The 26,977-nt window shown below is 41.2% G+C and overlaps 2 protein-coding genes and 1 pseudogene across 3 annotated transcripts; all 3 read left to right on the top strand.

Annotated features, from left to right (window-relative positions):
• Positions 1-395: 395 nt before the first annotated feature.
• LOC134876293 (uncharacterized) lies at positions 396-15,801 on the top strand. Its single transcript, XM_063901283.1, is given in 16 exon segments — positions 396-604; positions 1,822-2,300; positions 2,607-2,798; positions 3,018-3,113; positions 4,989-5,222; positions 6,940-7,087; positions 7,540-7,566; positions 8,567-9,103; positions 10,346-10,421; positions 11,466-12,417; positions 12,718-12,813; positions 12,923-12,941; positions 12,944-13,152; positions 13,598-13,745; positions 13,860-13,886; positions 13,966-15,801. Coding segments are annotated over 16 exon segments (3,801 nt in total). The 5' UTR covers positions 396-597; the 3' UTR covers positions 14,520-15,801.
• A 225-nt stretch (positions 15,802-16,026) lies between these two features.
• LOC134875739 (E3 ubiquitin-protein ligase TRIM47-like) lies at positions 16,027-21,667 on the top strand. Of its 2 annotated transcripts, XM_063900353.1 has the most exons (4): positions 16,027-16,800; positions 18,930-19,566; positions 19,847-20,074; positions 20,193-21,667. In XM_063900353.1, exons 2-4 carry the CDS (start codon positions 19,015-19,017, stop codon positions 20,217-20,219), a joined length of 807 nt encoding a protein of 268 aa, XP_063756423.1. In that variant the 5' UTR covers positions 16,027-16,800; positions 18,930-19,014; the 3' UTR covers positions 20,220-21,667. The 2 variants fall into 2 exon arrangements, with proteins under 2 accessions (XP_063756423.1, XP_063756424.1); XM_063900354.1 differs by lacking the exon at positions 16,027-16,800 and having other exon boundaries at positions 18,558-19,566.
• A 223-nt stretch (positions 21,668-21,890) lies between these two features.
• On the top strand, positions 21,891-26,171 carry LOC134875738 (E3 ubiquitin-protein ligase TRIM39-like; annotated as a pseudogene).
• Positions 26,172-26,977: the final 806 nt, after the last annotated feature.

Below are 26,977 nucleotides of genomic sequence, written 5' to 3'. Positions count from 1 at the left end.
CAGATTAACAAGAAAAGGTCATAAGTAGTCCTACAGTTCCTTTCAAATGAAGATATTGATATCATTGACACTTATCAGAGTAGTAAAAGGTGAGTAAAGGGTCTACAAAATGTTGTAGCTGAATAGTTGTTATGTATTAGTTTATATATATATATATATAATAATTGCATACATCAAAGCGAAATTATAAAAATTGAGGGCATGAGAGCACATAAAAGCAGATAGAATGACAATGAAATAAGATAAAAACCTTTGATTAATAAAATATAGAGAAGTGAATCCTAATATTAATGATGTAAAACCAGTCACTTAATACATATGTAAGATGAAGTAAAAAAAAGTGTGGATTTATTAAGTGATGTGCTACTAAAACTAGAAAAACTGTGTGTTTTAAGGAGGCCCTTGCAGCGGGCTCTGCATCTCTACAGCGCGCAGCCATAGAAATCAGAGAGTGATAACAAAGGGCGGGATGTGTGGAGGTTGGGTGTGTGCACTGAGAGTGGGAGGGACACTTTAAGTTTCAGGAAGAGAGCAGCACCTGTCGGAGTGAGACACACAGCGAGTGAAGGACTGCACCGCTCCACGTCACAGGAAAACATGCAGAGTAAGTTCTACCTCATATTACATGTTTTTAATCAGTTATTACCTCTTCTTTCCACATGGTGTGTCTTGTCTTTACACGTCTAATACATTTTATTAAATTTACATTTGTTTGTTTTGCTAGGAGAAACAATTGACACTACATTAGTTCGTAAAAATGTGTCTAATTAAGTTCTCGTTGGCTACAAAAATACTTCAAATCAACATTACGGTCGACGAATGTAATACAAAAGAAATCTTCAAAATATACCCATTACTGAATACTGGTGTAGAATCGAGTCAAGCCTGTAACACCTTATTGAAAATGACATAAGCAGTTGTTGTTCTGTGGGGTTGTGTTTTCTTTTAAATGTGAAGCAGGTGCTGCGAGGTAGCAGGTCCTGAGTTTCTGCATTCCTCAGATAGTTACTCATTCACCACAGGACAGAGTGACGCTCTTAAGTATACTTCCTGCTTGAGTGAACCAGCCTTGGTGCTGATTATGAAAGGTTTTCTCTTCTCCTCTGTGACTCTTTACGATGTAACGCACGGGCCAAGAGAACAATAACACTGACCTTTGACCCTGGAGTGAGATTAAGGGTAACACAAGCCCATTTTTCTCTCCCCACCTTATTGTTTCCATATAATATCAGTATTGTGCGCATAAAACAACATCAAATACGCTCGTTTTTAATCAAATATTAAACCTTATCAGTCAGTGCAATGGCTATGCTGTCCTGAAATCCCCTCTGAGGCAGTTTCACAGCCATTCACACTTCATTTCTCATGCCGCTGACATGAAAGTCACTTAAATGACTCATTCATGACATAGAGGCGTGAATGAAGCACAAGCAGATCCAGATTTTGGGTTTCTAGATATATTGTTAGTATAAAATCTTTGCAAACACAGGTTGGAAAGGTGCCACATTTTGAAGCCTGATACCTTGTTGTGTTTTCCTTTCGTCACCCTTCAGTAGAACTCTGTCAAGAAACATTATTTTGGATGTCAATAGGACAATAACTATATTTTATACTGTGTACTTTATATGTAGTCCATCACAGCTGTGAGGTGATAGAGAAGCTTTAAAACGCTCCTTGAGAGGAAGTAGAATTTCACGCTGGAAAACCCCTGTATGTACAGTTCGAAATCAGGGACTTCTTGACTTGACTCAGTCAGTTTGTTATAGTACCTAAGCCTTGTGCCTCTAACCATGTCCTTCCCATCCGTCCTCCTCCCTGCAGGCCCTAACTCTCCAGGCCTCAGCCGGGCCCTCTCTGAGGACCAGTTCAGCTGCTCCATCTGTCTGGAGGTGTTCGTGGAGCCCGTCACCACACCGTGCGGCCACAGCTTCTGCAAGGCCTGCCTGCAGGGCTACTGGAACCACAGCAAGAAGTTCCTGTGCCCCATGTGCAAGAAGGGCTACAGCAGACGCCCCGAGATGAGCGTCAACAGGGTCCTGGCCGAGATCTCCTCCCAGTTCCAGGGGCTGATGGTGGCGGGAGGTTCTCCAGGAACCGGGGGAGGATCAGGGGGGTCCTCACGGGGATCCACGCTGAATCTGAGCTCAGATACGAACCACTGCAGCACCGACAACGGGGAGTTCGCCCGGGCCGGGGAGGTTCCCTGTGATGCGTGCATCGGGAGGAAGGTGAAGGCCCTCAAATCCTGTTTGAACTGTCCTGGATCCTTCTGCGAGGTCCACCTCAGACATCATAAAAAGGTTAGATTGTTGCTGCTTTAAGATTATTACACTTAGAAATATCCCTTCTTTTTCAGAAGCACTTCCTCTTTGTTTCTTTATTCTGTTAGAATTTGATTAGATTCCATTTTATTATGTGTGTACTTGAAGCCAAAATTGATCATCATTAGTTACATATTTTACATGAATATATATATATTTTTTTTAAAGAAATTGCTCAATAAGGGTTCAATTTAACATATATTGTGCAAAACGTGTTCATGGAATACTCCCTTTTTATATTTCTTGTGTGTTCACAACTGTCTTTCTCTTTGCACTAACTCCTAGGTGAAGACTCTGACATCTCACCGGCTGATCGAACCCACTTTCCACCTGGAGGAGAAGATATGTAAGAAACACGAGCGTCTTCTGGAGATCTACTGCCGCACCGACCACATCTGCATCTGCACGGCCTGCGCAGAGGCCTCGCACAAGCCCCACGACATCGTCTCCGCTGAGCACGAGTGGAAGAAGAAGATGGTGAGCTACACGTTGTAAAGGAGTAATAAGGGACAAACAGTCACTACAAATAAAAGAACAAGTGTACTTTTTGATTGATTGAATGACTTTATGTCCTCGGATTTCGATTCTCCTGCAATAACAACAGCTGGCAGTTGTAAGAACATGGACTTTTTATTCTGCATAAAGCTGCGTTTATATTAATTCCACTAATCCACAATCCTGATTTCTTTCTCGCAGAGTAATCTGAGTAAGAAGAGGTCGGAGCTCAAACATTTGATCAAGGAGAGAACCAAGAAACTGGACGACATCAAACAATCCATCAAGGTCATCAAGGTGAGTCGGCAGCGGGACCGCTTTAGTGTCAATTTCCAGCTCTTTTACGTGTCAGACCAGAGGGAGCAGCAGCTAATCTGACAATGCACGTACAGTAGCCCCAATTTGTCACATCCAGATAGGCAAAAACACTGATTTCTTAAATTTAAAGGCATTTACTGTTTAAATGTGAAGCCTTTTGACATGCGCCATAGAAAACCCTCAACACAGAGAACAAAAACACAACCATGTGTGAACAATCAATGTCAAATACCATCTTCATATTGGGAATTCATAATAATTGTTAAGGATTGAATTGTGAAAGGCAGCTTTTGCAAATGTAGGTATAAGACCATCCTATCAAGAGAGCAAATTTACAGTAGAGCCGCAAGCATGTTAGCATGATGGGTGTGAATGGACATTGAAAATAAGTGTATTTAACCAGTTTTAGGAACATTTAAAAGCAAAACAGTGGATTTATAGCTTAAGGATTCACAGCTAATCCAAAAAAGGTAACAATTAGGTGACAGTTTAGCTATTCTTCTGACATTGATCCCTTGATTTGTTGAATGAATTTATTTTTAAAAAGCTTAAACCAGTGTATTATCCTTCAGTTATCTATATATTGGAAGGATGGGTGGCACCGACTGACTTGTAAATCAGAAATGTGTGCGGTTTTAAACACGCACGTCTCGTGTTTAAACTGTTGCTTTCGCCCTGCTTGTTAAATATTAACCCAGGTAGCGAGGTAAAGCTTCCTTTGCACTTCAAGCAGCGCTCTGATCCATGCAAGCATATAAAATGTGCGGGAACACAGCTGTCGGAGGGATTCTGTGTCAGTTAGAGATACCATACTGTAGATGTAGGTCTGTAGCGAGCACAGGAGAATGCGGTTTGTTTTTCTGGGATCTATGTCTGAGGCCGTCCAACCGGTGCTACCAAGATAAACATTTACCTTCCAGTTTCCCACACCCTGTAGGTACATACCGCCTCCCTAAAGACCTCCAACAGGATTGTATTTATAGCTTAAAAACGAGTGGAATGTTATTGACGTTGTTTTGAATTATTATAGACGCACAGGTTGTTTTTGGTTTCATGCTTGGTGACATTTTTATATACTTTTATAAATACAAAGAGGATCGTGTTACCGAGTGTGTGTACTGTGTGTGTGTACTGTACAAACACACTGCATACGACTGACAGACTTTGAAATAAAGGAAATTATACTCAGTGGATTCTTTAAAATCTTGGAGAAGAATCAAGTGAACTCTAATACGTGTTCCTCTTCAACACTTTTATTACAGTATAGGAGTGTGTATTGTTTGCAGAGTAAGACTGAGAGATAATGCTTGGTAGTTGCTTAAGTTTGGCTGGGGAAGACAAACCTGTTGGTCCAGTTTTAGAGGCGGCAGACCGACACTCGGGAAACGCCGCATGATAAAGATCTGTGATAACTGAAACTGCAGGTTTAACAGGGTAACGCGTTGGTTTTAATGGTTTGTTTGAACCCTAACCCTGCTATATACAGATATGTGAAGAATGTAGACAACAGAAGCTTTGAGGCGAGGCAGGATTAGACGGACAAAATACTAATTTGAACCTGAAAATGAGCAGAATAGGGCCCCTTTAAGTATACCTTACAGACTCCAAGTGCTCCATCCTACGTTTCCCACAATGCAGCCCTTCTTTTTTTGTCATTATACCCTTTCTACCTGGACCTAAAGTTTGCAATGCACACTTTCTAGTAGATATTTCTAGTCTTTAAGCCAAATCTAAACAAACATCGCTGTGACATCATTGGGATTATTTCAGGAAGTTCATTCAGAGCCACAGAAGAGGGTATACACACACTATTTTGTAGAGACTTATTAATCACATTCCTCCCCTCCTTTGCAGGCCAGCTCTCAGAAGGAGTTGGAGGAGAGCTGGCAGGTGTACGCCGAGCTGCAGCGCCTGGTGGAGCACAGTCAGGCGGAGCTGGTGGAGCAGATCGCCAAGAGGCAGCGCGAGGCCGAGCGGCACGCGCAGGAGCTGGCCCGAGGTCTGGAGAACGAACTGAGCCAGCTGAGGAGCCGCAGCAATGAGCTGGAGGCGCACGCACACACCCAGGACAAAGTGCTCTTCCTGCAGGTAGGACACACTCACATTTTTTATTGGTCGTTCCCTATGACCTCTAATGCGACCTGCACTCCTGACGGTCCTTAAACGCAACAAATGGTCATCCTTTGATCAGGGATTAGGCAACCAACCAAAACTACATGTAGCTACATGTCATAAAATATATTTGAAATATTTATAAAAATAAAAGCAATAAAAATGTGCAAATGGAAATAAAATAAAATAAAATATTTAAATAACTATAACAACTTTTAGTAAAAATGTGAAATAAAAATATTAATAAAAAGTTAAAGGAAATAATAAAAAATGTAGATAAACAGAGGAATTGTTAATGAGTTAATTTGCAAAAAGAAGATCAAATAAAATATAACAACAATAATTATATAAACATAAGACGTTTAAGTAGAAAACTCTTTTCAGAAATAAGGAAAATAAATGTTTGATATAAAATCTTAATCATGTAGCCTGTAAATTGACATAGTTTCAAAATGTAACATTACCTTTACGTACGAAACTGAAAAGAAGACAACGTTGACGTCATTACACATGACTTAAATGCTTCCTTTATCATGGATAGTAAAACACAGGAGGCAGGTATAAAAGTAGAAACAAAAAGCTGATACGAAAAATAGAGGGAGCCAGACCAGGTAAAACAAATCCACAAAAACTAAAGAAGTACAGACCAGAGGACACCAGGAACCAGAACAGAAGGGAAGACCGGCATAAATACTTACAAGACTAATCACAGAGACACAGCTGAAGCACAAGGTGAACATAACCACACAGAAAGTAAAGCAAGACGGGACAGGTGAATAAATACATTTAAAAATACAACACCGGCATCATGACGTCCTTTGCTCTCACTGGAGGTTGTCAGGGTTGATTTTTGTTCTCATTTTTAGATGAACTCATTTCAAATGTTTTCAACTGAAGGATTCGTCAAAAGGCTCCGAACTTCACCTGTTCCCCAGCTTTTTTTGTGTAGCTCTTCCATTTCTCTCACTGCTAATGATGATCAATATTTAAAATCAGGACCACGCTCCGACTCACATTTTAAAAATGCATGCCGGCATATTGAGCGTTACTTCATTAGTCAGTTTTCCAGTGTGTAGCCTACATACACAGGATTTATTATGCATTTAGGACAGCAAGGGAGCTCATTAAGTTAAAATCCTCAAGACACAGACGCTGCTGCTGATGCTCCACTTACAGTAATGCAGAGACATCCACCTCAATACACTTTATGATTATTGATAACGTTGCCAACCAAGCTGGGACTACATATATATATATTTAAAATGGTCCTTTTTTTCTCACATAATAACCAATTATCTCACAGACCTCCATGGTTACGTTAGCCGCAGTTTCTAGGAGATTTGTAACACAACATCAAACGCCTCACAGGAACAGAGCCAGCTGTTATGGAAGTCCCCCCTTGTGCATTTACCCTGGACTGTTTATGTGGATATAAAGTGGATTTTCTTTCATGAAAGACGTCTTTGAAGTTATTCCAGATAGTATGAGAGGAAGCAAATAAGGCATACATACCAATTGTGGACAAATCTGTGTCTCCTGTTAAACACTTTGATTTATAGAGACACATCTGCACACTGTCAAGATGTCTGCTGTAGAATATTTGGTGATGAAGAAAATGTATTTTCCCGTGGACGGATATTCCCATGTTCATTGACTATTGCCCGACTTAACCTTAGACTCCCATTTCCTGCAGAACCTGGCGACGCTGACGCCCCCACCCGAGCCCAACGATTGGTCGGCAGTCAGCATCAACACCGACCTTTACCTGGGAACCATCCGCTCCTCCGTCAGCGGCCTCATTGATAAATTCAACGAGGAGCTCAAGAGACTGTACGGGAAAGGTGAGGGCGGATATGCAAAATAAAACCTTTTTGTAATTCAACTATCCTAAAAAACCACGGCTGTAAAACCCCATAAGCATATAATGAACGGCTGGATGGTATTGTGAGGTGTTCTTCCTCATCTGATGGCCACCATATTTCCTCTGCAAAATCCCCCTAACAGCGACATTTAGGCCACTGCACGAGCACTTTGAAATAGAGACGTGACTCATCATTGCGCCACACGTTCACACAGACAAGATGGGGGGACAGATGGAGATAGTGTTGATGCCACAGTTCAGCCACTTGGAATCAGCGAGCGATGAGTGACAGCAGCACATGTCTCCCAGCGTTTACAGCTCTGGATTAGATACTTGTTTACCACCCACACGTGCCATCTGCTTCGACTTTGACACTATTACTTTATACACGAATGACTTGCTGACTTGCTTTCTTTGTTTTTTCTCTCGCAGAGCTCCGGAAGGTGCAGAACTATTCAAGTGAGTAAATTGATTCTGAAATAGTTTCCTCTTTTTTCGAGGCTTGATTCATCTTTTATCAAATATTTTTGTATTTGCAGTTCTGTAACTTGCCCACAAGAGGGCGCCACTTATTCAACCTCCAAATGGGAAATGTAGCAGGTGTTAAATATACTGTAATATCTTTACACCTCTACTACTGGAAAATAGATTATTAAATGGAAATATTGAACTAAATACGTTTTTACAATTGAAAAAAACATGTGATTTATTTATAAAATGTAATATGACAGGTTAAATGTCCTCCCAGGTCATTGTAGTTATTGTGGCTGTCAAGTTTGAATTGGGCAAATCCAAATCATATGCTTTATAAGTATTTGCGATCTTGTTCGTGGTTATAACTTCTGTACCTTCAGAAATGTTGCTCTTTAAATGCAGGACTTTTACTTGTGTTTTTACATTGTGCAATTGCTTCTTTTACTGGAGTTAAGGATCTAAGAAGTCCAGCTCCAACTATATTTGGTGTTATCAGTTCATTATGTGACGGCTCATACCACTTGTAATGCTGCGGACAGGACATACTGCACTTACACGCACGTTGTAAAACTGTCAGGGTTATTAACAGGGGTTAAGGTTGTGAATTAAAGCAGTTGGTTAGCTTAAGGAAAAGATCCCGGATAAAGTCAAACCAAAACGTTTTTTTAGTTGAGTGTAAATTAAGTTCATAACACTTTTCAAAACCTCTGCAATTCAATACCTTACCAATAGTAGAAATCAGCCGACTGAGTAAGTTAGGAGGAATAGAGCCATACCACCTTAAATCCATGCTCCCAATTATAATGGCCATTTAATTGATTGATAACAATGGTTAATCATTAATGAAGAGTGCCATAACAACCGTAACCAGGACATTTTTGACGGTCCTGATACGTTTTCACTGTTGCATCAAGCAGACGTAGACAATCCGTTATTGTGAAACTGTAACTGTCGCTCTATAATATTTGGTGGGCTCCCTGTCCAGGTGAGGTGATTTTGGACCCTGCCACGGCCCAGAGGAACCTAGTTGTGTCTGATGACGGCCGCCAGGTGAGATACGAAGAGCGTAAGGCCACCCACAACGAGAGTCTCAAGCGCTTTAGCCCCGCCCTCTTCGTCCTGGGTCGAGAATGCATCAACTCCGGGCGCCACTACTGGGAGGTGGACATGGGCCGCAAGACGGCCTGGACGATCGGCATGGCCAGCGCCTCGGCCAAACGAAAGGGGGAGATCAAGCTGAGTCCCGATGGGGGGTTCTGGTGCCTGTGGCTGAAGAACGGGGAGGTGAAGGCTTTGGCTTCATCCCGCCTTCCTCTGCTGCTGCCGTCCCAGCCCAGTAAGGTGGGAATCTTCCTGGATTATGAAGGAGGCCAGATTTCCTTCTACGATGTGAAGGCACGTCTGCATCTCTACTCGTTCGTCGATAACTTCAGCGAGAGTCTGTACCCGATCTTCAGCCCCTGCCTCAGCCAGGACGGGAAGAACTCTGCGCCTCTCGTGATAGCCTCTGTTAAACACGCCTGAGATCAATTCAACTGTTGAGTGCCCATACTTCTTATCTAATCTGATCTGATCATTTGGCCGTTTATTTGGTCTTTAAACATCCTTTATTTTTTTTCCTAATGAGCCGACTGTAAGACAGTTTTACTTGTTTGCATAGCACTTTATCTCCATTAACCTAATAACAAAGCAGCAAAGCAAGCCATTTTTCATGTCAAAACTACCCAAAACAACATTTTCTCATAGTATGGGCACGTTATTGCATTAGTTTAGGCAGAATCCGGCTCAGTATAGCTCCTATAAGGGACAGTGACTCTTTCAGAGTGACTGTTTCAGAGTGACACAACCAAAGCAGTGTGTTTGGATCCCAGGAAACAAAAAGATGTATTTACAATTGGTTATTTAAAAGTTACAAATAGACGCCTTATCCTGTACTGTATTCTCTTTTCCTAAATTGGACATACAATACACACACATCACGTTGTAAAACATGTAAAGGACTAGAAGGATTTTTCTGAATCAAGGATTTTATTTTTTGCAGCCCTTGGAAGTATTAAGGAAAGTTGAGTTGAGTGATATACTTCCGGCACTTTCCTTTCTGTTTAAGTCTTTGTTGTAAGGCTTTGGAGACTTTACAGATTGAAGAAATAATGTTAAATAGATGTACATTTAGAGTTTTGGGCTTGCCTGGGGACTACAATTTTTGTTGTTGTTGTACATACTGTAACTGTGTAGGACTTTGATGTCTTTAGCAACGGCTGTGTTTAAACATGTTCTGACATTGAAACTATGTTCTGTATTTTTATATCAAATGTCTGCTTTTGTACCCTTTTACCTAACTTGTCTAATAAAGATTATCAGTCACAAATAAATACAGAATGTGCCTCCTTCATGCTGCACTCGTAAACATAATTCATTACAAATGCTGAGTTGAGCTAAGTTTCTGCCTAACTAGCATTCAACCTAAGTGGTGAACAAAATAGCACCAAAAAAAAAGCACACGATGAATTGAGATCAGCAAGGAAATACTAAATTAGTTCAGTCCAAAATAGTTTTATTGCCATCTTTGTGACAAGAATCACATGATGCCTTAAAAAACTACAAACATGGCCGAAAAAGATCACCCCACTGCAGAACAGTTTGAAGCCATTCCTCCTGTGTGGGCCTTGGGCCAGAGGGTATAAAACTGTATCTGGGGTAAAAGAAAGGGGAGGAGGGGGGTATATTTTGGGTCTCAGTGTGTGTGTGTGTGTGTGTGTGTGTGTGTTGGTGGGGGGGTTTGAGGTGGCAGTGGTCTCATGTGTCATTGTACAGCAGAGCTCTGAGGCAGCTGCTCTCTGGTGAGTGCTTCTGCTTTTTCGTCTTCTCGTAGTACTCAAGCTGCATTTTCATTTCCATACCATCACATCTGCTGCTCTGTGCGTCGGTAGATCTATTTGGGGAGTGTTGTTGGTATTAAATTGTATTACTGATTGGCAGTCCGTGCTATGATCTGAAGTACTCTTTCCTCTGTAGAAGTTATACAGAAGGAACCCTTCTATCGAGTTGGACGCTTGTTTTTCTTTGTTTCCAGGTCAATATAATCCAGTTTTAAGAGTGGTGCAAAACAGGTCACTGGCTAGATTCATATTTTTGGAAAATTGTTAATCGGGCACACTAGGCCTCGAGCAGAGAGCTGCTTATTTTAAAAGTCAAACTCACTTACGGCTTCACAGACACTCAAAATAATTCAACAAGCGTGATATATTTAGCTGCCGTTTAAGTAAAGACACACATGACTTGTTTGGAAAGCAGAACTCTTCATTAGATGTTAAATACATGTAAATCTGTTCTGTAGGTATTTCTTGGTCCATATAATATGTACTGTAAAGGCAAACAGATTAAAACAGTGAAGCCATAATGTAAAGGTTTTTATTCCACTCAGTTGATGTCCTCAAATGCATTTAATAAGTATATTATAAAATGACTTATGTAATGTATTTAAATTAAATATTCTTTTCTATGTCTTTGCAAAGCTGCTCCATTTTTATCCTGTACTGCCAGTCAGAGCAGTTTGGTTCTTAAAGAGACAGGCACCAAAATGGACCGTAGATATTATATATTATATTGATATATTATTTTGAGCAATAACTATGTAAACATGCTTTAATAGAAACCTATCCAAAAAATGACCATGATATGTGTCCTTTAAAATCGATTAAAGGAATGATATGAAAAACACTCCCCAAAGACTCGCAAGGGCTCATTTATTACCAAAAAATGAATTATTTCAGCTTCAATTTGAAATAATAAATGAGACCTGTCATGCTTTGCTTCACAATTATCGCATGAGATGACCTCACCTAAAGTCATGCCATCTAACTCGAGCGCCCTTAATATCACAGCAGGATTGATGCCCCGTTCAGAGCCTGGTTGCTTGCGCTGAAAATGACCCTGCCAATCTGCCGTGCAGGAATGGCCACCACCGGGAACCTTTCTGAAGAGCAGGTGCATTGCTCCATCTGTCTGGACGTCTTCACAAACCCCGTGTCCATCCCCTGCGGACACAACTTCTGCCAGGGCTGCATCCTGGGATACTGGAAGACCAGCCCTTTGTACCAGTGCCCTATGTGCAAGAAGTCTTTCTGCAAGAGGCCGGACATTAGCATCAACACGGTGCTGAGGGAAATCGCAGAGCAGTTCAAAGAGATCAGGGTTAGAAGTGAGGAAGAAAAGGTGAGCGAGGAAGTGGAAGACGTGAGGGAGAAGAAGTGGATGATGGAAAGAAAGAAAAAGGAGGATGAGGAGAGGCTTTTGGAGGAAGAGCAGAAGCAAGATGTTCGGGAGGAGCAAGAGGAGGTGAGAAATAAGAAACCAGGAGAGAAAAAGCTTCTACCAGAGGACTTACCACCGCTTATCCCCCCTCTGTCAGCACCCAAAACATCTCCTCTACCCTCACCAGCACAGGAACCGCCTCCACTGCCCCAAACATCACCCCCACCATCACCACAAATCCCTGCTTCTTCACCTCCCTCCTCTTCACTGCCACCTCCTGCCTGGGAGGAGGTGTTCTGTGATGTTTGCCTGGGCGACGGCAGGCCAAAAGCCATCAAATCCTGTCTCGTGTGTCTCACTTCCTACTGCGAGGAGCACCTGAAGGCTCATTCGGCCCGGTTCACCAAGCACAAGCTGATAGACCCTGTCGCCAACATGGAGGACCGGATGTGTCCGAAGCACGAGAGGCTCCTGGAGCTCTTCTGTAAGAAGGACCAGACCTGTGTGTGCGTCCTCTGCACCGAGACCGACCACCGGGCGCACTACACCGTCCCCGTGGAGAGGGAGTGGATGGAGAAAAAGGTAAGACGTTTTATGTGAGTTGTTAGAGGTGCTTTCAGCGTGGAAACCTTATTGGTGGTGTTTGTTTGATTGAGAGAGCCGAAGAAAATGTGATCTTTGACTGTCAAAACAAAAGTGGTTCCCTGGTTGGGCGATTGGCGATAGTCGTCATTTACACTGGGGACCATCACTTTATGAAAAGGCAATGCCAAGTGCTGTTGCCCCCAAAACCAAGACCACAACTACAACAGTAAAAGTAAAGACGGAGATATTTTTGGTGTCATGTTTTTGCCTGTCATCTGCCTTTGTTTGCGCATGCAGGCGCAGCTGAAGAGGACAGAAATAGACGTCCAGCAGATGATTCAGGAGAGAGAGAAAAAGGTGGAGGAGATCAAACTCTGCGTGGAAGAAAACAAAGTGAGTCCTCCCGAGATCCAACGCAGACTGGCACCTTAAAACTCCAGCGAGATGCATTCACACAAAGGTTATATCATCCAACGTTGAGCTGTGCATTGTGTATTTCCAGGCCAGCGCTCAGAGGGAGGTCAGGAGAGCATGCAGGTTGTCTCAGAGCTGGTTCGCTCCATCCATAGGACACAGGGCGAGCTGGTTTTGGGCATAGAGGAGAAGCAAAGGCAGACTGAGAGGTGGGCTGACGGCCTCATCGCTGAACTGGAGCAGGAAATCGCTGAGCTGCAGAGGAGGAACACAGACCTGGAAAACGTGGCTCGGACGGACCACATTCACTTCTTGAAGGTGAAAGAGCATCGTTGTGTAAAGAGTAAAGATGGAGACCTCTTAAAGGTTTAAGATCTTGTTTTCGGACTCCAAACCATTTAATGTTGGGATGTTTGACGTCTCTATTTCATGCTAGGGGAAACATTTCAGAAATTAATAGTATCCACAGCAGCTTGTCGTTTTTCCCCCGTCTTACTTAAGAATATAATGCTAGCTTATTAAACCCTTTGCTTGGCATTTGTTCCACCGTCTGATTTGGGCTCAAACAACATTACCCTTTTCCCATTCTGAAATGCAACGTAATTCAAAGACAAATCGTCTTAAAAATAAATATAGTCTGAGTACTCGATAAAAAAGAAAAGAAAATCTGATTATTACTAAAGGTTTTTAAACAGACTTCCAAAAGTGTGGAAATGCTATTGTATTGACTAACTCGTTTTTCTTACGCTTTATCTCTCCGTAGAGCTTCCCAGCCCTCAGCACTCCTCCTTCTGTCAAAGACTGGTCTGAGACCAGTGTTCCCACTGCCATGTGTGTCGGCATGATCAGGAGATCCTTGTCCAAACTGGAGGCAACATTAAAGGAAATGATCCGTAAACTGGCAGAAAGTGGTACGCTTTCCTTTAACATTGAAATATAGATTTACAGTGTTTTAGATTGAGAGCCTCGCCAGGATAAGATGGACCCTGCACTTTACCTCATATCCTTCTTGTGTTTTTCCACAGAGATCAAGAAGATCCTGAAATATACAGGTATTTTCTTTGCACACATCTCGTCATCTTGAAACTGTCCAACAAAATGAATCTTACATTTTGTTTCATTTTCCTGTAGTGGACATAACCCTGGACCCTGACTCTGCCAACCCGTGGTTGCAGCTTTCTCAGGACAGACATCAGGTGAGACACCTGGGCGCATGGCAGGACCTCCCAGATCACCCTCATCGCTTTGACACCGTGGTCATCGTCCTGGGCCGCGAGGGCTTTACCTCAGGTAGACATTACTGGGAGGTCCAGGTGGGGGACAAGGACGACTGGTACATGGGTGTGGCCAGGTCTTCGGTCAACAGAAAGGGCAAAATTGCCATAAGTACTACCCAAGGCTACTGGGCTCTGGCCATGAAGAAAGGCCAGGGGTATCGTGTGTCAACATCCCCGCCATTACCGCTCGCCATCAACCCCAAGCTCAAGCGAGTGGGCGTGTACGTGGACTACGAGGAGGGGCAAGTGTCCTTTTATGATGTGAAGGCTTTGACCCACATTTACACATTCAAAGATACGTTCACAGAGAAGATCTTGCCCTTCTTCTACCTGTACTGCTGCGACAAATCCTCTGATACCATTGTGATATCTCCTGCGATTGAGAAGAGCCCGATCAAGCAAAGCTAAGGACGCGTTTGACAGTATAAACAGCACTGGACATAGGTATGAAAGTGAAAACTGACTGTGTTTTGTTTTAGCCGCCATACTTGCTCTGATGAAATCCTGTATATGTATTACATGTATGGTGTAGCTGGACAATATATTGATTCAACAACTTATGATATCAGTTCAAGTTCCATGAAAGGGATAGTTGTTACAGCTGTCCTGTCTGTACACTAAATCTGAAACTAATGTTCAGTTGACATTTTCTCTCACTTGAAAGCGCGATTTAGAGCATCAATGCGTTCAACCTGTTTTGGGTTATGAGTTGTGGGATGGTGTACTTACACTTCTCCTCCCTTCTTAGCAAAAGGGAAGGAACAAGTAGCGATGGCAGTTGTTTATGTAACACATATTCTATTTTTCACTAGATACCCCAATTCTGTTGTCAGGTTTAAGCCATCATTATGTTTATAGAGTTACTTAAGGAGTCTGTAATGATTTGGTACAGCAAACGATAACGCAAATGCTAGTTAACAAGCTAACAGTGGCGATTGTCATTTCCTGACATCAGTACGTAGTGTACACAGTGTAGCCTACAACAGGAACGTTTCCAAATTGAGACACAGCATTGAACTAGCAGTCAGTTAGCTTAGCAAAAATGGGGGGTTTACAGTATGTTCAGGAATATTAATCTTTTGTGTTTCAGAAATAAAACAAACATGGTTTATAAGAACTAAATTGTACAGACGCTGGCTAGCTGTTTTCCAGTCTTTATGCTAAGTTTACCATTATTTACCGTGCAGTCATAACAGTGGCTTTTAATTAGTATAGTATTTTCTAAAATAACCTATGCTTCTAAACCCATGTCATAAAATTTAAGGAAAGTGTAGTTTCTATATTTCAAGATTGCATGTTGAGTTTGAATCAAGTGTGATTGATGCGGCTAAGGTTGTGAGTTCCTGATGGCTTTCTTGAAAACATTGCTTCATTTTAGCTAAATGTCTCTTGACCACACCCACTGACAGTAACTGCTGTGCTTTCAGGGCTCTTCCCGTAATGAGTATTGCATTGTTTGTGGTGCAATAAGTTACAGCGCATCATGTTTTCACAAGAGACACTAAAGTCATTTGGAAAATACTGGAGAAAAAAAAGGAAAATGTGTCATACAAATAATTTAGCAGTTTTGGTTTTGGTTTTGAAATACAGACCTGTAGGCATGTGATGCCGGAAAAAGATCTGCAAGTTCATTCATGTGCAAATGACTCATTGTGTTCTAAGCAGCCATAAATATAGACCTGATTCTCAAGATGTATCTGACTTTTTGGCTCTTTTCCACCCACAAATGTTATGTTCTGGCACAGGGGTGTCCCAACTTAAAATGATGCTTGATACTTGAATATGGTTTAAAAAATAACAGCCTACATCACAGCTCTCCGTAGGGTTTCATTTTCTTTTGCTAAGTGTTGGCAGCTTATCCCTTAAAACAGAAGCCACAGATCGCTTATAATAAGGGGAAATATGAAGGGTTTCAAGCTTGTTATGCAAATAAGTTATTGGGCTTTTTTTTTTATCAAGTAAGTATTGTTAGAAAATGTTGTCAGTTTTAATTGACTGAATATAAAAGTGGGCTCATTAACTCATGAATACTGCTGTGTAATATATGTCAACATATATATAAGTACAATATGAGAAAAGCACATGTGGGCCATATTCCATTATGCTTTTTATCCGATATGTCTAAAGATCCTCAAAGACATTTCTCATCGATCACATGGACAAGACTAATTTGTGTGCTTAAAAAACCCCAATCGAACTCTTAAAATGCTGACATTTTCGCACGACTCGAACGTGCGGATAAACCTGAAGCACAGACCTTCCATCCAAGTCTGATTGTTGTGCGTAATGGTAAATCCACATGAAAAATGTGCCCCAACAGAGCTTGGATTAATGTGTCATTTACTACAGTATGTCATAACGGATTTCTTTCCTTTTTTCATGGCATAAATATTTTTGACACCCTCCATGAGAATAAATGTAGTGTAGTTGAGTTATTACAAAGGTGAACTTGTTTTTTCGTTGCCCTTTTTTGGAGTTGCGGCCACATGTTTATGAGTAAACATCATCTGCTTTATCAGATGTACCTGAGTTTATGAGTGTTCAGGAAATGACGGAGTCCAACAGGACAGCCCTCTTTCCCAGCACTGATAGGTGTGTCTATACCTGCAGAGGAGGAACCGGCTGATAAGAGTGCAACACAACACTGTTAGAGCCTCAGGGGACACAAGCTGGTAACTGCTCAAGAAAGGTATGTGAACATTAAAAAGGAATTAAAATGCTGTATTTATAAGCAGGCTACCGTTCTGGTTTTTAAATGAAGGTGACAGTGTGTTCTGATCAACTATCTTTTACTTTACTACATTGTTTGTACATTTAAATTAAGAGTCAGTCTTACTTGTAGGAACTCTACACTGGCATGTCAAATAATAAATAAACAACCAGAAATATATGTTTACCGTTAATATTTTGACTGTGTGTACAAAAGTAGCAATCTTTCTGTATTACTGAGTTAATCTTGACATGTATCTTGATTTGAATTTGGCCAGGGGGTATGTGCAATATTTTTGAGATAACCACATGACTTTGATGTACTTTCCTCACAACTCTTTTGAATGGATGCCAGTTTATGATGAATACTGATGGCATGTCCATGTTAAAAGAGTACTAACGCATATATTCTGTATTTATTCATCTCCTCTTACAGTATATGTATTCTTCCACAACATCAGGTTATCAACTTTATCTGCGATAGATAGATAGATAGATAGATAGATAGATAGATAGATAGATAGATAGATAGATACTTAATTCATCCCCAATTGCGAAATGATTTAGTTCCAGCAGCAGTGCTGTCAAGCATTACAAAAGTTCAAAATCTAAATCAGAAACCGTTATTTGTCCCACAACGGGGAAATGTACATGATAACAACAGCTGATTAATTAACTAACTTTATTAATAACACCATAACTAAAAAAAAAGACTAAAACTAAACATTTACATCATATTCCAACTATTCAAAAGATACTATAAAATAAACATAATAAGAACTAAATTAACTAATTTCCCCGACTAAAAACAAATGTGGGATTGAAACCGGAGCACCCAGGGAAACCCAAAACTAAGAAACTAAGAGAAGCTGTGAAGGTAGTGTTCACCTCCTCCACCTGCAGCTGCTGCTGTGCTGCTTTACCGGATCAGTACGATTAAAGCAAAGGCAACAAGCAGACCTGCGATGAACAGGACCTTCAGCAGATCTTCCTTCCAGCTGGAGGAATCCTTCGTTGCCAGCTGTGTAGACAGCTTTTTGATGTTGGCCTGCATACACTGGACGATCGCTGCCTCCACAGCCGGTTGCTGTGATAAAATCAGAGACTCCAGCTGCCTCTTGCTGCAAAACTTCTTCTGAAGGTCTTTCAGAACATCCTTGCACACTTCCTTGGTGCTCCTGACGTCGGGGCAGAATCCTTTAGTGATGGCGAGTCCCTCCATGGTCTTGTTCACCAGCCTCTTTGTGTGGGTAGTCCAGTCCTCCTGGCTGCGATTCTTGAGAGCATGACACTTGCTCATCACTTTCACCGTCAGCAGGGTGACAAACAACCGAAGCTGTTTCTCACTCTCTGCGGCAGAAAGATCAGGTGTTTCAAATTGGTCCAACTCAGATGTCTCCTCCTCCAGGATCATCTCTAGTGTTTCTGTCTTAGAAACGGTTCTTGTCTGTGGGTTTTGCTCCATGTTGTACATGATGCTTACTGCAGCAGTGTTCAGTAGGCTAGTGGTTAATCTGTGTAGTTACAAGTGCTTTGACTTCATGTGAACTCACATTCTAGAACCCTGGGGCTGGTGTTTGATCCTGGGGCTGTGACATCACATTCTAGAACCCTGGGGCTGTGACATCACATTCTAGAACCCTGGGGCTGTGACATCACATTCTAGAACCCTGGGGCTGTGACATCACATTCTAGAACCCTGGGGCTGTGACATCACATTCTAGAATCCTAGAATTGTGATGTTGGACACACACACACACACACACACACACACACACACACACACACACACACACACACACACACACACACACACACACACACACATTTACTTCAAAAGAGATGTTTAAACCCTGATGTCAGCAAAACTTAAAAACTTTGATTACAAGCGTTATTGCCCTGAAACTAGGAAGAAGCTTTCATTGAACTTTATTGTCTTTAATAAAATTAAGCACTTGGTTTGCAATGTGTGCAAGCAAAAAGAAAAAAAACACACTTCTGAACTTCAAAACTATTGGAGGGGCAGGAAACATTACCAAACTGAAAATAAATGGCAAAAATGTTAAACTTGTTCATCTATATGCTTACACACATTTGTTCTCTGTACAGATACCGTAATCATCAACCAATAGAACACATCATCGTCTGTGCATGCTGATACACCATCAAATCAGACCACGGGTTGCATGCTTGAATGAACACACACACGCAGAGTGTAATGTCCGAGCCTCCTCAGTGCTGCATCTGTCTGGATGAGTTCAGCAGGCCTGCCTCCCTCCCCTGTGGACACTGCTTCTGCCTGGGCTGTATAGGGGAATACTGGAGGATCAGCAAGGTCTGTCAGTGCCCCCTCTGCAAGGCCTTTTTTCCCAGCAGGCCACAGCTCAAAACAGACCAAACGCTGCATGCTGGTGCCCTGACTGAAGAGGGAGACGTGCCTTTAAACGTTGGAGAGGTTCTGTGTGATTTCTGCCCAGTGCAACACAGAGCAGTCAAGTCCTGCCTGAAGTGCCTGGCCTCGTACTGTGCCACTCATCTGGAGCCGCACTACCGGAGTGAAGACCTCGGGTGCCATCTTCTGATCAGTGTGGTGAAGAACCTGGAGGACTCTGTCTGCAGGCTGCATGGGAAGCAGTTGAACAGGTTCTGTAGGAGTGATCGCACATGCATCTGCTCCATGTGCACCCACACAGAACACAGGGGCCATCACATCATTTCTATCAGCAAGGAAGCTACAAAGAAGAAGGTAGAGTCTAAAAAAACAGCGTCAAAGCAAAATTATTTGGTAATTTGCCATAATGCCACTTGTGTTTGACCACTTCTATGACAGAAAGCTTAATCTGTTTTTGTGTGTCTTGATTGTGTGAATCGAAAGCAAAAAATACCCTGGCACGACAATTAATTCAAACATCATTTCATTACAAACACCACGGGGCAATCATCCTGAGCTTAAAACAAACACAAAAGCATCTTTGAAGAGGATTCACATTCAATTACTCCTTGAACCTTATTTTCTTTTTTTACAGGTCAAACTAAAGTGGAGAAAGATGAAACTCCAGCAAGCAATTCTAGAGACACTGAGTAAAGTTGAGAAGGTTAAATCATTAGACATCGGTGGAGGAAATCCAAAAGAGGCATGGGCACAAAATAAACAGCTCATCAAACAACTAGAGGAAGAAATCTTGGAGCTGCAGACCAGAACCACGGAGATAGAGCAGCTTTCACAGATCCAAGACGACCTCCACTTCCTGCAGGTCTGCATAGCCATGAAAAGCCAATAAATCTCAATATTTTCTGTCATTAGCAATATTTGTGGTGTCAAACAATGGTCAACAACCAGTGATTCTTTATTGTTGTCTCTCTTCTTTACAGTCATTTCAACGCACTGCCTGGTCTTAACGATTAGACGAACATCGCTTCACCTTCAAGAGCACCTGAACGAAGTTGTTTTTAATGTATCCTCTAAAATGTAACGATACTCTACAGCAGCATATATTGTTGGACCATGTGTTTGCTGCATGGGATTCATATGACTTTTTTTCACTTTCTGGTTGAGGTTTAGATTAGAACAGGGGTGTCCAAACTTTTTTCACTGAAGGCCACATACAGAAATATATACGGGCCACTTATAGAGGTGAATGTTGCCTCATAAGTTAAGTTATAAGTTAGCCAAACAAATCAAATGTAGGTGAATAATGCGTGATACTTTCAAATGCTTTAAGGAAAAAACAGCCTACATCCCGTCTGTCTTTAGGGGTTTCATTTATTTTGTTTGCAGCTCATTCCTTAAAACAGAAGCCTCAGATCGCTGATAATAAGAGTAAATATGAAGGTTACATTTCAAGCTTGATATAGAAATAAGTTATTGCTTTTTTTTTAATCAACTAAGATTTGTTAGAAAATGTTTTAAATTCTAATTGACTGAATTTATTTGAAAATTGGGCTCATTAATATATTTGAACATATATATTTGAGAAGTGCAATATAAGACATATTGCATTATACTTTTAGAATTTGCTGAGGGTCGATTCAAAATGGCCCCCGGGCCGTAGTATAGACACCCTTGGATTAGAGGATCAATAGCAGCCTCACATTTGAAGTAAAATATAAGGCTGTTAGCATATTTTAGCATAAAGACTAGCAAACTGTGTACACATCTACATATTAGCATTTCTATGGCTCAATATTTAAAATGCCCACCCTGAAGCAAGCTGTTTCCTACTTGTTTCCAGTCTTTGTGCTAAGCTAAGCTTATTTACTGCTAATTTACAGATATATGGGACGGCCGTATGGAGGTTCTCACTAACTGCAGCGCTAATGTATGTTAGCTTAGCATAAACACTAGTCAAACGTAACAAAATCTACCTATTAGCATCTTTTCAGCTTGATATTTAACATGTTTATCATGTGGTGCTAACGCCCCCACTCCAAGGCTAGCTGTTTCCCTGGGTTTACAATTATTGTGCTAAGCTAGGATAAATGGCTGCTGGTCATGGACATAATTAACAGACATATGTGACAATGTTATTGATCACCTCACCTCACTATCCACCAGAAGCTAATAAGCATATGTCCCAAGATGTCTACATCAGATGCATTTAAATGGATTCCCCTTTGAAATGTTTAGCCCACTTTTCTTTAAAACAAGAATATTGAGCAAATTAAATATCAATTACGATTTCAGAAAACCTTGAAAACCACAATACTGATGACTGATGACAGGGTGTAATAGCTTATATTGTATGAATGTAATTTATGTGTGGGTGAAATTTTTCAGTGTCAAAATGTTTAATGTTTTCCTTTTGTATATTAAATTAAATTATATATTAATAAAACACTGCATTTAAGCTTTTTTTTGTTTTTTTGTTCCTCCTTTTCCCCAACACATTGATGGAATGTAAAACGTTTCAGTCTACCAGTCAAACATTGAGCCTCAGAGACTTAAACAGTTTACTTTTTCAAAGGCAAGTCAGATATTTGATCTGTTAGCACTTGCGAAACAGGAAGTGTACAGAAGACAAACAGAAAATGTGGTTTCTCACGTGTCTCTTTAAGTGAAGCGAGTTACTGGCAGAACCTTTAAACAGAAACGAAACTTAGCAGTAGAGTAAGGACGGCCCAGAGGAAGCACACACACTCACACACACACCAGGTGGGAGTGGAGAGAGAAAGAGATAGACGGAATAGCTCTAAGGTAATATCACAATCTACTACATCATATTACTTTCTATTAAGTGTTGGTTTTAGAAAATGTTAGATTATCATTTGAAGGTTCTGTTCACCTTTTTTGTTGAATACTGGTCCTACTACACAATGTCAAGCACTTAAAATCCAGAGAGTTCACCTGCTGTGTTTTAGACAGCGGATTAGCTTACTGCAATTGTTTGTGCTGGATGATTTTTTGCTTGTGATCTAACACGCCCACACCCCCAAGGGTTGCATACCCAGTGGATGTCACCTGTAATACCTTAGAGCAGGGATGCCCAAAGTGTGTGTGTGTGTGGGGGGGGGGGGGGGTCTGGTGTAAAAATATTACACAGTGTTGTTTTTTAAGTGGGGTTTTTCCATAGGCTACAATAAAAAAACAGGAACAATAAACATTTCCTTTGTAATCCCTTTTATTTTAAATCAAAAAACTATAATTTATTAGTGTTTGATAGAAACGTAGAAGAAGACAGCAGAAGGGGGTACGCCGCAAAAAAGGTTTGGTACCTCTAAGGGTACGCCTTAGAGGTACAACCCTATTAGAGGGGTTTTGTACGTGTTCCTGCTGTTCAGAAAAGGAATGATGCTTACAGAAATGAGTTATAACAAAGATACAACAGCAGGGTTAAACTGCACCTGTATATATAGGGGGGGCGATATTGGAATTAAGGAAAAGCTAAGGTGGCTGTTCTAAAAATGCTATTTTGTAGATCTTTTTCTCAATAATATTGAATCTCAGCAACTTGAAAATAAATCAATAAAATAATGCCAATCTTTTCTGAACCCTCCAACTATATTATTTCAAAATCTCAACGGATCAGCAGGAAACTATACATAACAATACAAGGATTATAAATGAAGGGGTACGGTAGTGACCGTGTTGAGGTTCATAACATGCATGTTGAATCCCTTCGGTTTAATTAGGAGCTTTTATAAAACAAATGTGTTAAACATTGACCGAATACAAACTGTTCCTTTTACAAATGAGAAGTTGCTCAATCCCATTCACTAGTACTAACAGGTAGGGGTGTGGTTGCTGCAAGCGATATGCGCCTGGTGTGGAAATTAGATGCAAATACTATGAAGTTCCTCTTTAACTCATCTCCATGTATGCTTTGTTTTTTCATGTATGATTATCCTGTCATCTAGCAACGATACCCCCCCAAAAAACTCAACAACATAATAATGAAGCGAGATTTATTACACTTCACCTCTTGATGTTGTCTTTACGCAGATATGGCCTCCACTCAAGAAACACCCTGCTTCCTGGAGAAGCAATTGCAATGCTCCATCTGCTTAGATCTATTTGAGGATCCTGTCACTACAACTTGTGGCCACTCTTTTTGTAAGAAATGTTTGCAACGTCACTTTGACCTCATTGTTCCCAATTGCCCACTGTGCAAGCAGCATCAGATGAAAACCCCAGAGTCGAACATCATCCTCAGAAGCATTGCCGAGCAGGTGAGAAAGATCCCAGAGGAAGACGTTGAGAAGTACACCGGGGCGCCCGGCGAAGTGGCCTGCGACATTTGCACGGAACGAAAGCTCAAGGCTACGAAGTCCTGCCTAGTGTGCCTTGCGTCGTATTGTCTGACCCACCTCAAGAATCATTCGTCGACTGAACGGTTGAAGGGCCACAAGTTGGTGGAACCTGTCAAGAACCTGGATGAGAGGGCCTGTCTGAAGCATGGACGGCCCTTGGAGCTGTACAGCAGAAAGAGGGAGAAATGCATTTGTGTACGCTGTATGGAAGAAGATCAGGAGGAGGTTGTGTCTACTGAAGACGAATGGGAAAGGAAGAAGGTGAATTTGAGGTCTTGACAGTCGTGTATTTTAGCTTGAATCCATGTTGTGCAAATAAAGATGCAAACTCTCAGGTACACAAAAAACAAGGCGGGGTTTGCTGGGATATTGACTTGCTTTTCTGGGTTTACTACAGGTCAAGCTTGAAAACACAAAGGCAGACTTTCAAGAGGAAATTAAGAAGAGAAACACGCGGTTGGATGAGATTAATACATCTCTAAAGAACTGCAAGGTAAGCCGCAAGAGAGACAAATATTTGCTTGGATTGAAAAAACCAACCAGACCAGTCTTTCAAAACTGGCAGAGCAAAACAGTGAGACAATTAGGCAGAAACACAGTGTGCTATTTAAAGTTTCCACTGCAAATGACAACGCTTATACTTGGGCCTGTCGCTTATTTACAGCATGCCCATCCAAACCTGTGGCAGAATAACTCTCCATATTTAGTTAAGCTGTGAGTGTTGTAGCAAGCCAAAAGAGCTAACCTAACCCTAACCCTAAATCATTTCAGGATCGACTGGAGAATGAGTGGTGGGATATTGAGGGTGTGTTCACAGCTGTGCTTGCCATTGTGGAAGAGGCCCATGCTGCGGCTCTTAAGCCACTGAAGGATAGGAGGGAGTGTTTGGAGAAAGATGCCAAACACATCAAAGAGGAGTGGGAAAAAGAGATCAAAAGCCTTAAGAAAACGATCTCTGAGCTGGACGATATATCTGCACTCGAGGATCACATCCTTTTCCTTCAGGTGGGAGGATTGGGTCATACAGTAGGGTCTTATGAAGAGCTACAACAACAATCCAGCTACTGAGGCTTGTATGATTTGATCCTATGTTATGTATGTTTGTTGGTTAATCCCAACACTCTTCCTCTTTCTTTGTCTCAGAGTTACCCATCTCTTCAAGACTTTGACCTCAAGGACACGACAAAAGTAGAGCTTGACACATCAGTGTCTTTTGGCACCATGAGAAAAACCACCACAGCCATGTTGGAACAAGTTCAACAGCAACTGGACAAGCTGACCTCCATTGGTAAACGTTTCAATCGAGACGGAGAATGTTAAGATCTAAAATGTTGACTTAATTGATTAAAAAGTGTTTCTTTACTCCACAGAACTTGAGAGAGTTCCAAAGTTTACAGGTACATGATTTGATCAGCTTATTCCTGACAATACCTTTAAAATAATAGACTTTTGTGATCAGATCTGTTAAGGAACTCCAACTTGTTGTTTACAGTGGATGTAAAGCTGGATCCAACCACCGCGCACCAACGCCTTGTTCTTTCTGTTGGTGGGAAGGAAGTGAAAGACGCTGGAGAGGACCAGGAAGCAGATGATGCTCCGGAGAGGTTCGATATGTTCGGCAGCATCCTGGGGCTCAACAAGTTGACCTCTGGGAAGTCTTTCTGGGAGGTCGAGGTCACAAACAAGTCGGGGTGGGACCTCGGTGTGGCAAGGGGCGATGCAAACCGCAAGGGAAAACTGTTGCTGAACCCAGAAAACGGTTACTGGGTCACCGTACATTATGAGGATGATAAGTACGCAGCCCTCACAGCGCCGCCGGTTCGTCTTTCGCTGGAAGAGAAACCTGAGAAAGTCGGGGTGTTCGTGGATTACGAGGCAAGGTCTCGTGTCCTTCTACGATATGAAGGCCCAAACTCACATCTACTCATTTACTAAGTGTTGGTTCGGTGACGAGCTCTTCCCATACTTCAGTCCCCATGTAAAACACGATGAGAAAAACTGTGGTCCGTTGATCATTTCTGCTGTGAAACACTGCGAGCAGGATGTGAATGAACTGAAGAAAGTGCAAGATTAGCTGTTAAAATGTTGTTTTTTTGGGGGGGAGTTTGGTCAATCCTGCCCATTGAGGCTTGATGAATTTGCAAGAATGAATCGATGGCAGAGTATAAATGATGAGCAGCAACACGGAGTGCTGAAAACAAGCCTTTGGGAGCCACAATGCAATATTTAAGGATGCTAGTTCAGCTACATTTCCTAGTAGCATTAGCGTAGCGCAGTAGGTGGTGGTGTAATTGAAAAGACCTTATTAAGTGTTTTATACAACCTTCAACAAAGCTGTAGCTTAAAGTAGATTAGCCTCATCAGCTACTGACCGGGGACATGTTCATACAGCGTATATATAGGTTTATCCAACTCTTTTATGACCAAATTGGTAGAAATTATAGCAAAAGATGTATTAAACTAAACTACAAACGATGAGATATGTTTTTTATTGACTGTTTTTATTGGGTGTGGGGGGGGGTTTTCAATGTACAGTACGCTGAATATTTCCAACATTTACTGAAATAACAGGTTTTTAATCTCATTAAATACATTTTTCCTTTCTGTGAGGTTTCCTGTGTGATATTTAATCAACAGCAGAACTCTTTCTCGCTCCATTTATTTGATATGATGTCTTTTTTTTATTACAGGCTTCACATAATGCAAATCAACAATAAATTCAGATATAGTATAGCTTATTAAGATGACCCTTACACGTTAATGGCTCACTAATTATAATCGAAAAAGAGCCAATCTGCATAATTAATGTTATTTGTGGTACTTTAAGTCACATTTTCAATCAGAATCAGGAATATTAACAAGTAGGTTCACACATATGAGGAATGTGTCCTGGTTTTTATTGCAATACATAAAATAAAATACTGATACAAAATGTACACCTCGTAAAAGTTCAAATATGCAAAAAAAAGATTGTTATATTGTGTGACGGTACTCCACTTCAATAAAAAAAAAGTCATTACTTTTACATAACTTGATTATTTTCACTTCATGCCACTTTATACTTTGAATCCACTCCACTTCTCAAGCCCGTTTTTGACTTCATTTATTCTAAATATTGAGTTACCGTTGCAGATTGAGGCTATTAATGCAAAATGTAAAACGACACACATCATAACCTCTCATAATAGGTTAAGCTACCCAGAAGTGTATAAAGTAATTCATATACACCTTTACCAATTGTAACCCTGAAGTGATAAAGACATTAATGCATCAATCATTTTAATAAAAGGATTCTAAAATAGCTGGTGCTTTGTACTTTTGGAACCTAAAGTGTCTTTCGATGCCAATACTTGTTCACTTTTAGTTCATTATTATTTTGTTTGAATATACAGGAACACTTTATTTTTTGT

Source organism: Eleginops maclovinus, chromosome 14, assembly GCF_036324505.1.
Source record: "Eleginops maclovinus isolate JMC-PN-2008 ecotype Puerto Natales chromosome 14, JC_Emac_rtc_rv5, whole genome shotgun sequence".
In the NCBI taxonomy this organism is placed as follows: domain Eukaryota; kingdom Metazoa; phylum Chordata; class Actinopteri; order Perciformes; family Eleginopidae; genus Eleginops; species Eleginops maclovinus.
The sequence above is the reverse complement of the archived record's forward strand: the minus strand, read 5'-3'. Positions and strand labels throughout refer to the sequence as shown.

Bases quoted from the DNA above. Each gene is read 5' to 3' on its own strand.
- LOC134875739 (XM_063900353.1), top strand. From the start codon at position 19,015: ATGAACACACACACGCAGAGTGTAATGTCCGAGCCTCCTCAGTGCTGC. The intron at 19,567-19,846 runs GTAGAGTCTAAA...CTTTTTTTACAG, and splicing joins AGGAAGCTACAAAGAAGAAG to GTCAAACTAAAGTGGAGAAA. The intron at 20,075-20,192 runs GTCTGCATAGCC...TCTTCTTTACAG, and splicing joins ACGACCTCCACTTCCTGCAG to TCATTTCAACGCACTGCCTG.